Source organism: Bombus vosnesenskii, unplaced genomic scaffold, assembly GCF_011952255.1.
Source record: "Bombus vosnesenskii isolate JDL3184/JDL3185 unplaced genomic scaffold, Bvos_JDL3184-5_v1.1 scf7180000014621, whole genome shotgun sequence".
NCBI classification, from domain to species: domain Eukaryota; kingdom Metazoa; phylum Arthropoda; class Insecta; order Hymenoptera; family Apidae; genus Bombus; species Bombus vosnesenskii.
In genome coordinates this window covers 478,620-494,229 of record NW_022883555.1, presented here as the reverse complement: position 1 = coordinate 494,229, position 15,610 = coordinate 478,620, and the positions used below count along the sequence as shown (strand labels likewise).

Sequence of the window (15,610 nt, the reverse complement as noted above, 5' to 3'; positions counted from 1 at the left end):
GGCTAGGGTATACGGAGAGCGCGTTTAACAACGACGCAAACGTAGAACGTAGGAGTGGAGAAGAAGCTAAAGAGGAGAAGGAAGAAGATAAAAGACGATGGTCAGGTGGACGGGGGTGGAATCTGGCGAAATAATGTGCGCGAGATTGCTTGTAACCCGAGGACCATGCGAGGGTAACCCAATCTTTTTCTCTTTCTCCCCCTTTGCTCCTTGCGTGCCACGAGGATGAAGCTGAGAAGTCTTCTGAAAACCTTGCAGAGACTGTGAACGGCGTGCACGGTACTTGGTTAGTAGGAGGAAAAACATGGAAGGCTGAGGGAACGATTACTTATTGCTTATTCCAGATGAATCGATGACGAGCTATCGAGCATACGTCCATGCCTGACTGCCACTAACAATCGAACAGGCATCTGTAATTCTGCGATATGCAGCGCTGTACTAAGTGATATGTTTGCTAGAATTGTGTATTGCGTGAGACGAGAGCATGACGAAAGATCCACCAGATATTGTTTTTACATATTCATCGAATCGATGTTTCATGTATAAGGCATAGACTGGTACAAGTATAGGTAGGTACTTCGTTATTTCCAGCTCGATATTTCTTTCAAGGTATTCGAGCGATTGAAAGGTTATATTTTATTCGAGAATCAAGTGTATTCGCTTGCTTGAAATTCCTCTTCAGGAATACTATTTTACATTATCAGAAATATTTGTTTTATTGGATATTTAATACCAACAGTTTGTGTAAATAATACAATTTTTAAGCTTGGACGAAATATCTATGTATATGTACCTTTCATGGACCAATTGCGTGGTTTAAAGTCGGGTTTTATTTTAAAATGCAAAATGATATTAACATAGATTAAAATCAATGTCATTGGCTAAGAGTGAAGAACTGGTTAATATTGGAAATTATGAAAAATGTCCACGCTTACCTCAGTTTTTGGCGGCAATCCTCCTCCATGAGGTCCGAGGGTTGCTGAGGCCGTGGAATGAGGTGGCACACCGGGGTATAATTGCGAATGCGGCGATAATCCGTGGGCATGGGGGTGTGGATGAGGTGGTGGTGGAGGTGGTGCAGGGGGTTGTAGGGGGTGAGCATGGGGTAGAAGAGCTGCGGCAGCTGCGCTCCTTAAGAGATGCGCCTGAAGTTGCTGCAGGTGTGGCGCCATACCTGGGTGCATTCCCAAAGCTGGGCTCATTGCTGTAACAGAAAACGATAAGAAAAATTAATAAATAACAGTGAACAATTTTATCGAAAAAAATCGTTGAAAGATAGCAGAGTGACGTTTAAAAACAAGTGTCTAATAGAAAGATGGCACGACCATGTGCAATGCATCACTAGCAGAATACGACTAAATGAATGAAATCTAAGTATAAATTAGTTTCACCCTTGAAATATTTTAACGAACACTTCGCTTTAGAAATTTTATATATTTTTGCATATTCTTACACGCTTATCCCTTAACCACCATTATGGGGTTGTAAAGTACATCAAATACACATACTTCGTTCTCGTGTAACTGTCTGAGTAATTTTCGATCGAATTGAGTCTCGTAACCGTATCTTATAAATACAAATTAAAATTTGTCATCCAAAGCTTTCTCTGTATCTCGGAATTTTACTAGAAAATTATTCCAGTATAACGCCTTACATGACAGTTGAATTTCCTACAAATGCATAAACATTTTTGTTCTAAACTTGCAATTGCCAAATGATACTGGAAGAATGCAGCAACGTGTTATCGCTCATCTAATCGTAATTACTTCAGGCACAATCTGCAAACTTCATTCTAAAGCAAAAACGCGGTTAACGAACGCCGATAGTCGATTGGTGCAACCCACCATCTATCCGGTATTTTATAAATGTCTTTCCTAAGTACGCGTTTATCGAGACGTGTATCGTGTCGTTCCTTTTTCCTCGTGTAGAAGAGAAAGAACGAGAAATAACGCAGCCTACACGATCACCGGTACACACAATCTTATGGTCTCGTAAGAGAGGCTCGTAGCATTGAAATGCAAGCTTGGCCTACGTGCCGGAAGTCCGGCGTGGCGTGCCCCGACTGTCAAGAGAATGGACGCGGTCCGATTTCGATCTCTATCGATTATCCCCGGTGTATCGCCACCCTCGTCCACTGAATTCGCGTTAACTATTTAACCAACGTAGTGACAGCGACGCTGCTCGTTATCGCCTGATGAAATCAGCGACCAATCGTACGAATAATTCCCTGTTACACCGACACTTTTTTCCTGTTTCGTTTGTAACGGTATCGGCTTTCGGCTTTCTACAACCGCCAACTGGATTTCCTCGCAATTAATTATCGAGAAAGCGCGCTCGTTGGATCGGGCATGCTGCCAGGATGTGTAAGTTTGATACGGAAATACATTGTAGATGTACGTTGCAGAGTTCCGATTATATTCCACTCGTTAATTGGGAGTAACGAGTTAAATCATTTGGATTATCGATGGTTTTCGTGTTGTGTAATTTATTTAATTGAGGATGCTTTATCAACCGCACGAGAATCTTTGTCGATTGAAGTAAATAAAATTGGGTTAATTGAAAATCGGTCTCTAGAAGATTCGATTAAAATATCAGCTGGTTAGTTAGATTTAATTGGCTAGATTTTATTGTTCGAATTTTGTTTCGAGATTATTATAAACTAACGCTACGGAGGTATTTATCGGCTGTTGCTTGTTAAAAAAACTCTACTCTCTTTGAAATTCTTGAATTCTATGAAATACGTATCGATTTTTAATTACTCCCATATGTCTATATCGAATAAATAAATTTTCACTGCGGTAAACCACATTATTGCAAAGCTACATCATTGCAAAATCAATCAAACAACGACGTTACATTGTTCATCCGCGCAGAGATTCAAACGTCCGTCATACTACAATCTTAGTTGTCATCTGGTTTGCCGATACGTACATGGTACGACCGAGATGTCTTTCGATCAGCGATACCGATATTGTCAAATTTTAAGCTTGCTTATATAGCATAATTGGGTTGAGACACGATTTAATCGGTAGCTGGTTGCACGATGAAATATTAGCGATACGCACGGTTGGCAGCGAGTTCGCTCAATAAATTGCCACGGCTAAATTAACCAACGTTCGATATGGCGATGTCGGTGCGTTACGTGACGAGCCTTACAAGATCACGCTTCCTCCTAATCGAAGTCACGATTGACAGGCTCCCTGTCGCTGCTCTATAAATTAAACCTCACGATCATTTATGTATGATCGACGTATACCAAACAGGAGCTACTTTCGATGTTTGAACGATGGATCGTGACCAATTTTCACAAAACAAATTCGCTCTTTCGAACCTACATTAGATGCAATGTAGCTGCGGCTAAAAATATCTTCCGCTTGTAAATAGTTGCTAATAATCTTTATACTTTATTACGTACATTTCTTACGTACGAATAGTCTTATTTATTACGATAGTCTTTTCAACTCGGTGTTTGAGCAACGAATCGTAATCGTTTTCTGAGAAATGAATCTGTTCTTTCGATTCCACGTAGATGTAATCTAACGTTGATAAAAATGCTTTTTACTAGCAAATTTCTGAATACTTGGTTAATTAATCGTATAATTCCGCGATATTCATCTCGATTTATTACAATAGTTAATTCCACTTGATTTTTCAATAACGAATCGTGACTTTTTTCATAGATGATCCTGCGTGGTTTTTTAATTATAAATAATTAGAATTAGTAAATTCGTAAATATTTGATCAATGATTGTCACGTCTTCGCGCTATTCGCGTGAATAATCTCGTTTATTAGGACGTTATTCACCGATTTTGTTACAATATCAGGCTAGGAAGCTTACGTAAGCGTACAGAAACCGCTTGAAATTGTCTCGAATCTATTGCAACACGGTTAGAATCACCTTTTAAGTCTTTCTGCACAGAATCACGTCACCGATTAGCAGTCAATCGTCGATGTCACGGAGCACCATCGACGGTGCCATCGCGGACGCGCGCCAAAGCGCTTAGGCGACCGGTCACGCCCATGCGTGTCTACGATTCTAGGCGGTGTGCTTCATAAAAGCGAGCACGTTGCCTTAACACGGACGCCTAACGATTTTACGATGACTCGTTTTAAAATAACGACGAATATTCGCCATGTTTTTTAATCGACGACGTTAATCGAATAAGATTTTTCGAGATAGTTTCCAGAAACGCTGATCGGTGGCCATTTCTCGTGAAACGAAGCAGTTTACCGACAAAACTCGAGTTTGGTGTATCATTTAGTAATTACGCGACGTTTCCGAAGCTTGTAATGACCGGCGAAGACGGGCAGAAACGGGATTTAAAATATTTCTCTGCATCCTAAATTAATCACTGGTTCCTGCCATAAAGTACGTGGAGTTGGTAACGCAAACAGCTGCGTCAATTGATTATTATCTTTCCAAGAATTTCTTCTCATCTTTCTGACTTTTTTTTATCGGAAGATTAACATTACGTTAACAACATGATTATTAGAGCGGAAGAAAAGAAACAAAAAGGAGAACGGAAGGGGTTGTTATTACGTTACCCTACGTCATTGATTATATTTAATCTTTTAATCAATTCCAATAACTCACGAATTTGATCGCTTTCCATATGATCTTTAACCTATGTAGGTTATAGAGATTCATGGAATAATTGTTTCTTTATTCCCAAGTTCTCTTCTTCGCCCTATCTTATTCTCAATGTTCTACGAGTAATTAATATCAGTTCTTTCAATTGTGAAAAAATTCTCCCTTATGAATTATTCATATCGATGACTAGCACAATGATATGAAATTCAAGATCGGCTTGCTGGAAACAGATACATTTATCATTTAGTTAATTACCAACTTATTGAAATATAATGTTATATACACGCAACATCAAGCGTGAGAAAGTTAATTATAAGATAGATGAGGATTAGGTGATCCGTAGGAAGAGATACATTTATTATGTTTCCAGGAATTTTTAATACCAATCTGCAGAAAATATAAACAAGTAATGACTGTAGATTTTTTCTATGTTTCAATCAATAAGCAAAATTGCAAGATTGCAAAAGACAAGAGGAAAATCACTTGCCATATTGCAAGCAGAGTTTATGTCTCATTCTTAGGGCGAAGAAGCACGTAAGAATAGTTACGTTTTACGCGTGAGACTGTAAAATGTTTGTCGGGTTGTATTTCTCTCGGTGCATTGATCGTTCGTCGTGATTCCAATGAACATAAAACCGAAGGGACGCACGAGGCGCACGCCTACGATGCTTTATTTAAGAACACTATAATTTCGTGGAATCGACTGTACATCGTCGTGGTAACCGGTTGTCTAGTCGTATACCGAACGATAATCGCTTAATCACCGGCGATATCCTCTGTGCGCGACGCCGACCATCACCTATGAAAAATTTCATAAAACACTCTGTCTCTTAGATGAAAACTAGCACTGGAAAATCTCGAATTTACGGTCGGTTGCATTGTGATTCAGGTATTGCTATTTTAGACACAAGCAGGTAGCGATTTATTAATCGTTTATACTTTTATTCCAATCTTTTAATTTTTGTTATAGCTTTTTCGTCTTTTTATCAGAATCCGATTCTCATTTTAGACCAGCATCTCAGAACCTGATGTTCAAATGAAAGAAATTTAATGTTTTTTGGTGAACGTTGATATGAAACCATACGCTGTACTTTTTACGATTGAAGAATTCTTATTCGACATATTATTCCAAGAATCTATGATTGCATTTATCTTCTCATTCTACTGATTCTTTTCAAACTTGGTAAAATAAAAAAGTATTAAACAAATTTCGTAAGCTCTCGTGTCACAATATTACATATACAGGGTGGTTGGTAACTGGTGGTACAAGCGGAAAGGGGGTGATTCTACGCGAAAAAAGAAGTCGAAAATATAGAATAAAAATTTTCTTTTTAATTTTTCCATCGAGACAACTATCTACAGTGAGATCCGTTATAAGGAGCGAAAATTCAAAGTTGATTTTCTCGAAAACAAAGCCTCAAACGAAAAACTTTTATTCTATATTTTCGACTTCTTTTTTCGCGTAGAATCACCCCCTTTCCGCTTGTACCACCAGTTACCAACCACTCTGTATATATTATACTATAAAAGAAAGAACTACTGGCAGCCTAGAATTATTACACGTACAATTCTATGAATGGCAATTAGTTCTTCGTAAATTCAGTCCAAAAAATACATACACTTTAAAATACCAAATACAATACACATATTTTTATCTAAAAAAAGCCGCCACCTTTTGGACATCGTAGTCAGTATCACGAAACATATTACGAACTTCCTTTTACAATTCCCAAATGGACACCGCGAGACCTATAATGACTTAAACACGGCTCTCCCGACTCATCGAGACCGCGAAAAAATTCCGAGTAAACGATAATGCTTCGAATTTCCTGTTTTATTCCTTCTACTCGTCGACTATTCTACACATACATATATATACGCGCGTTATTTCTGCCCGCAGAAATGTACGTTTACAAAAGAACGTCCCTAAGGAAAAAGGGAAGAATCTCTGATCGGTAGCGTACGATGGCGACATTAACGAGCGGGCAGCATCCCGCGGAGCATCGTACAACGCCAGGCTGACAAACGACCAGCGATCGCGCGTCACTTGAATTTTAATCCGTTAATTACTTCATTTAATCGCAAATTACCGGCTGCTCTTAACTCGCGAGCAAGGAGGTCCGGGGTCCGATTTGTGGGACGCGCCGCGGTTGCAACCGGCCTTATAATGGCTTCATGCGCACCGCCACTTTAATTCGATGCCCCTTTATCCCCCTTGCCGCCTCCCTTCCGCACGCCCTTAAACGTCAGGACCTGATCCTTACGAGGACGAGGCCTTCTACGTTAACGCTACCACCAATGACTTTATTCGTTTCGTATAGGTCCGGTAATTATGGTAATTCGGGACGGCCAGAGACCCGGTTTTCCTGAGAAACCGACGATCCAATGTTTTACGACGAATGTTGAATCGCTTCCACGCGATCAGCAAATGATATACGCCCGTATTATGCTGCCTCTGTAATATTCAGCCGATTCCGTGAGAATCGTTACTCGATTAAAGTAAGGGTATAGATGAAGTACATTCATGATCTGTTTCGAGATTGGATCAACTGTTGGGAATTCTAAAATTGAATCTTGAGAAATGTTCTTTGCAGGCTTTTTCGTGGTTTATTAATAAGGTGTAATTTCGAAACGTTTCGAGAAAAGTAAATAATCTCAGATTCAATCGATGGATAAATTCAGATTAATTTATATTGCCCAACGCATTTAGTATATGTCGTTAAAAGATATTTCAAGCAAACGTTGTTAGATGCCGTGCAACCATCTCGACGATTTGATTTAGAAATAGGCTTTCTTCTCTAGGATTTGAACGATTAGTCTACCGTTTTATTCAATTAAATCAATCAAAAATAAATCGATATATGAATCATTTCCAAAGAAAACTTTCTTTTCGCCCTGTACGAATGCGATATTTGTCCGAAGGAATAATTACAAACCAACGTTTATACGATCGCCAGAAAAATTTGTTCACCGAAATATTTTACTCTGACGTTACTTTAAACAGGCATAATCGCCGATCGCGGTGAAAAATAGCCGAATTCTGCGATATGACTCCATCACAACGATCGCGCGATAAATCATCTAAATCTTTCTGTAATTATCTCGAAAGAGCATTTCTCACCGAAAAGTCTTTTACTCTGACGTAAATTAAACACCCTTGATCACCGGTCAAGCGGTTTAAAATCGGCAAATACTCAAATAAAGGAACCAAGTGGAGCGTGTGTAAAACTGTGACTCGTTTACGACGGTCGATTGCTTGGTTCCGTCCCGTGGCGTGGGCAATAACTCGGAAAATACGGCTGTCACGCGGTAGTCGCGCATTAACGACCGCGCTGCCCGGCTACACGTGTAATTACATGCGTATAATTCACGTGTCGTGTATAGCCTCGCGAAAACGTTTATGGCCGCGTCGAGGCCCGATCGGTGGACGATGAAGCGGCGCGAGCGCGTCGGCAATTACGAGCGATCAATCAACGTGGACCAACAGTGGAAATACATCGGATAAACACTCGGTGACTTACGTTTTCGGGTTCGTGTCCGGCGCGGGTGATCTCTTAATTGCGACTTTCCCCGCCTCTCGCGTATCAGCCGCTTATTTATCCCGCCATGTAAATCGGTCGTAACAGTTATCCCCTCCTCTTTCGCAACATCCATCCAGGAGAAGAGAATAATTAGGCACAGGTGTTTCACGCGAGTCCACGACGCGCCAAAATTTACAACCGAGAGATGAATAATCGGCCTGTACCTGCCCGGCCAATTATTCAAAAATTATTCAAAAATTGCCGCGCAATTTGAGTCGTTCATATCGAACGTCTTTAGAGTTTGTATATGTATAAATATGCATACAGGGTGTCCCCGCAGCATCGGGCAACCGCTTCGGCGATGGATTCTGCGCATGGTAACAATAAAAAAGATTCGCGCTAAAAAATTAGCGTGCCCTGTTAGACCTTGTTTTCGAGTTATAACGAATTTTACGTCGGAACATTTCTATCGAAAGATAGAAGAAATTAAACTAATTGAGCCAAATAGACCTCGATATTCGACGTTGAACCTTGTATTCTAATCCTGCCCAATTCTGTCTAATCCACACACCCAGTCAATGATAAAACGACTTCAGTATTGTGGTCGTATACACGCAGGACATTTTGAATAGATCTCGTAAAAGCATGCAGATTGAATTTGTTAAAGAAGAAATTCGCTACAACTCGAAGATAAGCGTATGTTTATACCAGCTATTTGATATTGTTTCCACGTGCCGATATAGTTGCCCGATGCCGAGGGACACCCTGTATAGCGAATACTTGTAAGAGTGTTTGAAAGGGGAGCGATTCTCTTACTGGAGCGAAGACAACGTGTAATTAATTACGCGGTAAATCTTGCTTGGGAAATAATTCAATAAGTTTGACATGTATGGTAATAATGATACTAGATAAATGATCGCTTACCAGCGGAAAGATGACCGTAGCTGCCGCTCGCGCTGCTGCTCCGAGATCCGTTCACGATGGAGGCCAAGCTGTTCGGACTGAATCGGATCATGCTGTCGATGTCGAAACGATCCGAGTACGGGGAACTGCTCAACGCTCGCTTCCGGCTCGCTCTGATCGCGGATGCCCTTGGACTTCCTAACCTCGACGAAGCTGACACTGAAAATGCCATGTTTTTCATGTTGGTTGTCTGCTTTTCAGGTCGAGAATTAAGCGTAATCTTTAACTGATCTGAACTGTGTGTCTTTTATACCGAGACTTACATTTAATCTTTAACCAGCATTTTTTAGTATAGATGATTTAAAATAGTTTGGATTACATTTCAGTATCATGATCATTCTGTAAAGGATATACATTATGATCGAAGTTGATCAACTGCGCTTTCTCCCAAAAATATGTAAGTCACGCGTTGACGGCCCAAGCGAAGTTTCAGCTTCGAATTTCTCCGAAAAGAATCTTTACATTTAGAGGAAGAGATTTCATACATTCGACTGCAGGAATGGTCAGATAAAACAATTTCTTCAGATATTCCAAAAGAGTAACATATATCTGCTTACGTAGTATGAAACAATACATTTGTCTATAGAAAGTCGATTCAAATCTGACGACAAATGCGATTAAACGGCACGAAGTGCAACGTGCAAGTTAATACGAGAAATTCTTTATTTTATGGGACACCTATGGTCAAACGCCAAAGCCAGCGATATTCCACGCGAAAATCGTGGCAAGATATCAACGTTCGTCGCCTGACCGAGCATTAAAGTCTCCGAGTCTCGACGTTGTTCTCTAGAACGTCTCGCTTTTCTGACAACGTAAATATCTCGAGTAAAAATGCGATATTGAAATATCGACGCGGGAAGGTATCGTGGAATCGATTTGTAACGCGGATTCAAGGAGAAGGCTGCGCGAATTTCCATGCAAACTCAGCGAGACGTTGCCACAGAACCAGTTCAATTAAGCGCTACGAATTCTTGCGGCTCGTACTACCGGAGGAATATTCCGTGGCGTGGATTTTAAAAGTCTTGCCTTTCGGTGCGCGCGCTCGTAACCAGGTAGATATCCACAACTGGCCAGAGAAGGTGAAGGAGAAGTCGAGGAACGATGGAAAAGGAGAACGAGAAGAGCGAGCAGGAAGGCGGATTCTGCGGCCAGAACGTTTTAGCGGCGATTTGCCTGCGACCGCAGGCCAACGACGTAATATACAAACCACTTTCTTAAGCTCGTGGTGGCGGCTCGCTTGTATGGAGCATCGTTGGTTATATGGTGGCGGTTCTTCGCTTCCTCGCCTGGCTTCTTCTCTGCTTCTTCTTCTTTTCTTTTCAATACGCCGCGCCGCCACTCTTCTTCAATCGCTAATTCCGCATCTTATCATTTTCATTCGAGGTCCAGTTTTCTTTTTTCTTTTTTTTTTTTTTTTTGTATCCTTGTCCTCTTTTACAATCCGAGACTTTCTTCGCTTTCACTCTTCCGAATTTTTTCTACATCTTCCTAACCTCGATTTTTATTCTTGTCCACAAATTTCTTTTAATTTTTGTAGCCTGGCGTTCCTTTTATTTCACATGTTATGTTCTTCTTTCATGGTCCTTACTGAATCGTGTATCATAGACTTTTCGAAAACTTGTTTAAACTTCCCGACTTTGCACTCTTTCGATGAACTCTTCTCTTTCGTTCTTTCTATGCTCCTCTATTAATTTCCTCTTTATTCACATTTTTTTCTTTGATTCAAGGCTTGGCAAATCTATATCGCTGCAACATCTTTTCTGATTCTTCGAGATTAATTCCAACAATATCTCCAATTTTTATCCTTCTTCTTCATCCATCGTTATATATCCCTTCACCTGCAGCTTCTTCATTTACCAAATTTTTTCTCCAAATCGCAGCATTCTGTTTCCCTCGTCGATTTCTCTTTGCTTCTACTCTCCTCCGCTCCAACTGCCTCCGCCGGTTCCTCGAGCTTCTCTCTATCTCCTCGTGTCGCCTCGCACGAGCAACGCGATACACAGGACCGACCACGAGGAGGCTCGAAGCAGCTCTTTCTCCTCGGTTTCCACTCGGTTGATCGCTCGTTCGCGCACAACGGGTATAGAATTACTCGCGGTTGGAGCTCCTCGCCTCTCGCGAACGCGCTCCTTTATCCCCTCGCCCGATTATTAATTCGAGCACTGATCAAATTTACGATGGTCAACGAGCGAACCGAACGAATGAAAAAGGTGAGGAAGAAAGAGGGAAAATGGAAGAGAAGAAGATGGAATGTCGTGCGGTTTTTCCGCATGAGCTGAAACGTTTAAGGTTCCTCGATGGTCTCGTGGCTTTATCGAGGTCGTTCGGCCTCCTTTCCTCGGTTACCTGTGCCTTGTCCTTCTTTTCAACTTGTTCTCAGTCCACCACGACGGTGAATTTCGTTTTTGCACGATTTAGCTACTGGCCACTTGTGCAGTTTTTATAATTTGTGCCTGAGGCGATGTCAACTGCGATTGCTCTCCATAAGACTCAGTGTAGCATCTGATCTATCAAATTTTGTTATACGTTTTTCACTATTCATTCGTAATTGAGTTCTTCTATTCATAGGTTGATTCCTTGCGCCAGACTCGCGCGTATATCGAATAGCGGTTAAGGTTCAATTAATTTAAGAACAATTAAAATAGTTCTTTTGGGAGCTACGAACTGTTTGGAAGCTCCTATAAGAGCAATTAGCTTCATAGATTATTGACACCAATTTCAGTTGTCGAGTTTACAAATAATAAAGATTTTTACAATGAATGAAGATTTTGAAATATATTTTTTCTGACAAATGAATGCAAAAGAAAGAAGAAGACTGATTCCTTCCTGTCATTATCGCTTCAAGTGTCTAAATTTCTACGATTTTAACATCTAAGAAGCGAGTACTTTTTATTAGATGGTTGTCTCTAATTTCATTGACAACTTCTATGCATTTCTGTTCATCAGGAGAAAGATACGACTCATAAATATTCGCTTCGTAATTCAACCGTTACAAAGTATTTTTATATTCATTTACAATTTACAAGTCACGTAACGTTATTGAAGATAAGCCAATCGGCCGAAAGCCCACGCAAGAATATCCCCTTAACACCGACGTGATTTTTCGATGCACTTTTTCCACAGAGACAGAGGACGAACCGATCGCCTTATCTGTCTCAAAAGGGGGTTGGAGAAGCTTCGAGCTCTTTAATGAATATGCGAACGATTCTCGCCGATCCCCCTCGTCCCGAGACGAACGTCCTCGTGACCCACGACCCTCTGGACTCTACACGTTCCGTACGTTCCATCCCCTGGCCCCTCTTCACCCCTCGCGAGGCTAACATGGGATTGAGACATGTAAATTGGTGCAATCGGCCACTCCGATCGACGCGGCTCGTCCGACGCTGCCTCGGCGCACGCTACAACGCTACAGGTCGCTTCAAATCACCAAATCATAGTGACTTTTACCATCAGAGAGAAGAATTTGGTGGGATGAAAATGATATGGTACATATTCGATTTGTGACTATTCAATTTGACGTAGGTTTACATTGATTTTTATTGAAATTTTCGAAGGAATTGCAAAAGATTTTAGTAAATTGAAAACATATCGTGGATGTACAATATGTCGTAGAATGAATTAGTAACTCTTGCGCGATAGAAATCGTTATAGTGGATTTGTAAAAAAAGAAGAGATGGTTTTTAATGAATAATTTAAGTCTAGTTTGATGGCACTCGATTAATGTTAGAACTGGTACCTTTTAATCTGCGCTTCGATGCAAATGGTTTTAATCGTGACATACTGTGACGAAATTTAGTAACAAGAAATAAATATATTTCTATTCCAATGATAATTCATATTAATTTCGTGAAAAAGCACCAGCATGGTCTCGGTAATCCCAAAAGTTCGAACTCTGTAATCTCTCATTTTGAAAGGTTCACTACTTCTAATCTTAAACTTTCGTCGTTTCTTTTCGCTATTTGACGGTATAATATCTATGTGTTTATCAATATTTCCTAGGTTTAAATTGAACTAAAATACCAAGCAACATAACGCGAGAAGAACTCCATAAACATCTTTACGCTTCGTGTCCCGGTTTCTCGATATTCAAATAAATCGAATTAAGAATTTCGTCACGAACGTAACGGCGTGGCGAATTCGGTAAAAGAAGAATTCGGCAGAGGACGAAAAGGGAGAAGAGAAACAGGGGAAGAACGAAGCAGAGGAAGAAGAAACGTGAGACAACCTGTAGGGTAGGCGCTAAGGTGTTAATGAGGTCGTGTCGCTCCGAGTCGATTCAATTATGCGGCGGTGGCGACTAACGAGGCCCCGTTTACCCTTTCAGTCGTCTTTTAGCCTCTCGGCCTCTTAACCGGTCGATCTCCTACCTGCTGCTAGTGCTGCTACACCTACGGCTAGCCGCCGCGTACCGTGCATCAGGATCTTTCATTAGATTCACTTGTCGTCCTCGAACCAGTCGACGAAAAAGTTTCTCGTTTCGTTCGTCGAATCGACATGCTTCGAGATTTTTAACCCGTTCAAATCGGCCTTGGTTCTTCACTCTTTCAACTATCTCGCGTTTGTGCTACATTACGAATTCTTCCACGATTTCTTATTCTTGGTAATTATCGTTAGTTCCACAACTAATTCCGAATTTCATTTAACCATTATGTGCTTCTTAATTATAGCATCTTTTTATTCTGTCACTGGTTCAAAGCCAACCCATATCATTGTTGGTTCCTTTTTAGAATTATTAGAATTTAGAATTCCTTAGGTATTAGGAATTCTATTGCGGTATCTTCTTTTCTAGCGATTGTCACTAACATCTGGTAGCATCGACGGTAAAGGATCATTTTGAAACCATATTATGCCAGATTGGGGTTAGGTTGTATAATAAATTTACAAAATCTTATACAGAAGCGATCGAACATTTAAGTTTGACATGTCGAGAGAAATTTTCGATCCTCGGAGACTAAGAAACGGTGTCGAGTGTCAATGATCTTACCGATTTTGTCGCGTTGGATTAATCTCGCTAATCAGATACCGTGTTCCGATTTTTAATAAATTTTAAAGGCAGCTTTGCCCTACTACTATATTCACGATGTTTTATTAACATAAGATTCACAACTTACCGTCGATGGAGAAAGGGAATTCTGAAGAAGCGAGGGTGCTCGCTGGTCCTGCGGCGTGCAGAAGGTACTCGGGCCCCAAACCACCCAGTCCTTGAAAAATTATAAAGAAGAAAAGAAAAAAAGGCGATTAGACAGTAGAAAAAAAACAAGATTTTATTCGACTATTTTTAAATAGGAAATAATACTATCCCGTATCGTATGGCACGTCTAACGAAATCAAAAGCCTCGATCCTCAAAGACATTCTTCCGGCGGAAATGCGGGCTCTTTACAACTTCCCTACGTTTAATACCAGAGATGGCGTACTCTACTTCCTTAATTACGTTTATCGAGAAAAAAGAAACAACAGAGAAAGGGGGAGATTGAAATAAGATCGATAGGATATCCGAACGTTAACTTGAAGGATTCGCCTGTGGTTCAGGATAAAAATACAGACTCGAGTTGTTGGTTTTTGATATCTGTTAAACTCACTAAAAATAAATACAATTTTCATAGCGATTTTAATCAAACCTTTGTTCTAATTTACATCTCTCTTCTATTCTATTCTAGTTATTTTTATATTCTACAAGCATACATTCACTTTATTGTATACACTGGTCAAAAAATTGATTTATACCCACTCGCTGCATCTACGAACTTTTCTATATGACTGTTTTTAAAATTAATCTTCATCGCCGTTTTCATTCGTTTGAGTTTTCCGAGAAAGCTCTTCGCAATATCTATCTGATAATTCTCTTCATCAGTATGCGTTATCCTACCGTATTTATCTTAATCATTCAACCTCCAATTTTTCTAGAAACTTAAAAAATTTCCCATCTATTATCTTAACAATAGAAATAACGTTCATTGTCAGTAGGTAGGATGTTCGATGGCGAATAAGTTTCAAGCACTGGATGGGGACGTGATCGAAATTAGGCGACGTCCCCGGTCGCTATCGTTCTAATTATCTCGGAACAAGTACAAGCCAAGGTAATTACCGTGTAACGAGGCGTTGGGACTGTGCGTGGAGGCCTGGAGCTGGTGGTAAAGGTGGTCCATGTAGTTGAGCCGGTAGGCGGGATGCAGGGCCGTATGCTCCGAGAGGGGGTGACTTCTGCGGAGGAAATCACCGCCGGAAGTCCCGTTGCCGGCTGCCCCGCCACCTCCGCCCCCACTGCCACCGCCACCGCCGCCACTAGCACCGCTGCTTGCTCCGCCACCGCCACCGGTGGCTGCACTACCGATCGCCGTCGTGCTGCTGGACAATCTGAAACAATTAATCCTTCTGTCAATTTGTGTTTCAACCTTACAAGGTTTATACTGTCCTGTAGATTATAAAATGCAGATTGTCGATATAATCGAAACTGTGTGGTTCAATGGTTTTTCAAATATTTACCTTTAGGACCTTTCTGCATGATCGAACTGATAAGATATTAGTATGAAATT

At 40.7% G+C, this 15,610-nt stretch overlaps 1 protein-coding gene across 3 annotated transcripts in view; it reads right to left on the bottom strand.

Moving 5' to 3' along the window:
• The window catches only part of LOC117240333 (transcriptional activator cubitus interruptus), a 145,801-nt gene that overhangs the window by 8,672 nt on the left and 121,519 nt on the right, over positions 1–15,610 (bottom strand). For 2 of the 3 annotated variants that reach the window (XM_033506316.1, XM_033506317.1), the window contains exons 2-5: positions 15,163–15,431; positions 14,188–14,277; positions 9,038–9,235; positions 936–1,204 (exon numbers count right to left, since the gene is read on the bottom strand). In XM_033506316.1, coding sequence (XP_033362207.1) covers positions 936–1,204; positions 9,038–9,235; positions 14,188–14,277; positions 15,163–15,431 — 826 coding nt within the window. Of the gene's footprint in view, positions 1–935; positions 1,205–3,805; positions 3,999–9,037; positions 9,236–14,187; positions 14,278–15,162; positions 15,432–15,610 lie in introns of those variants that run through there. The other variant, XM_033506318.1, reaches the window with a different exon arrangement.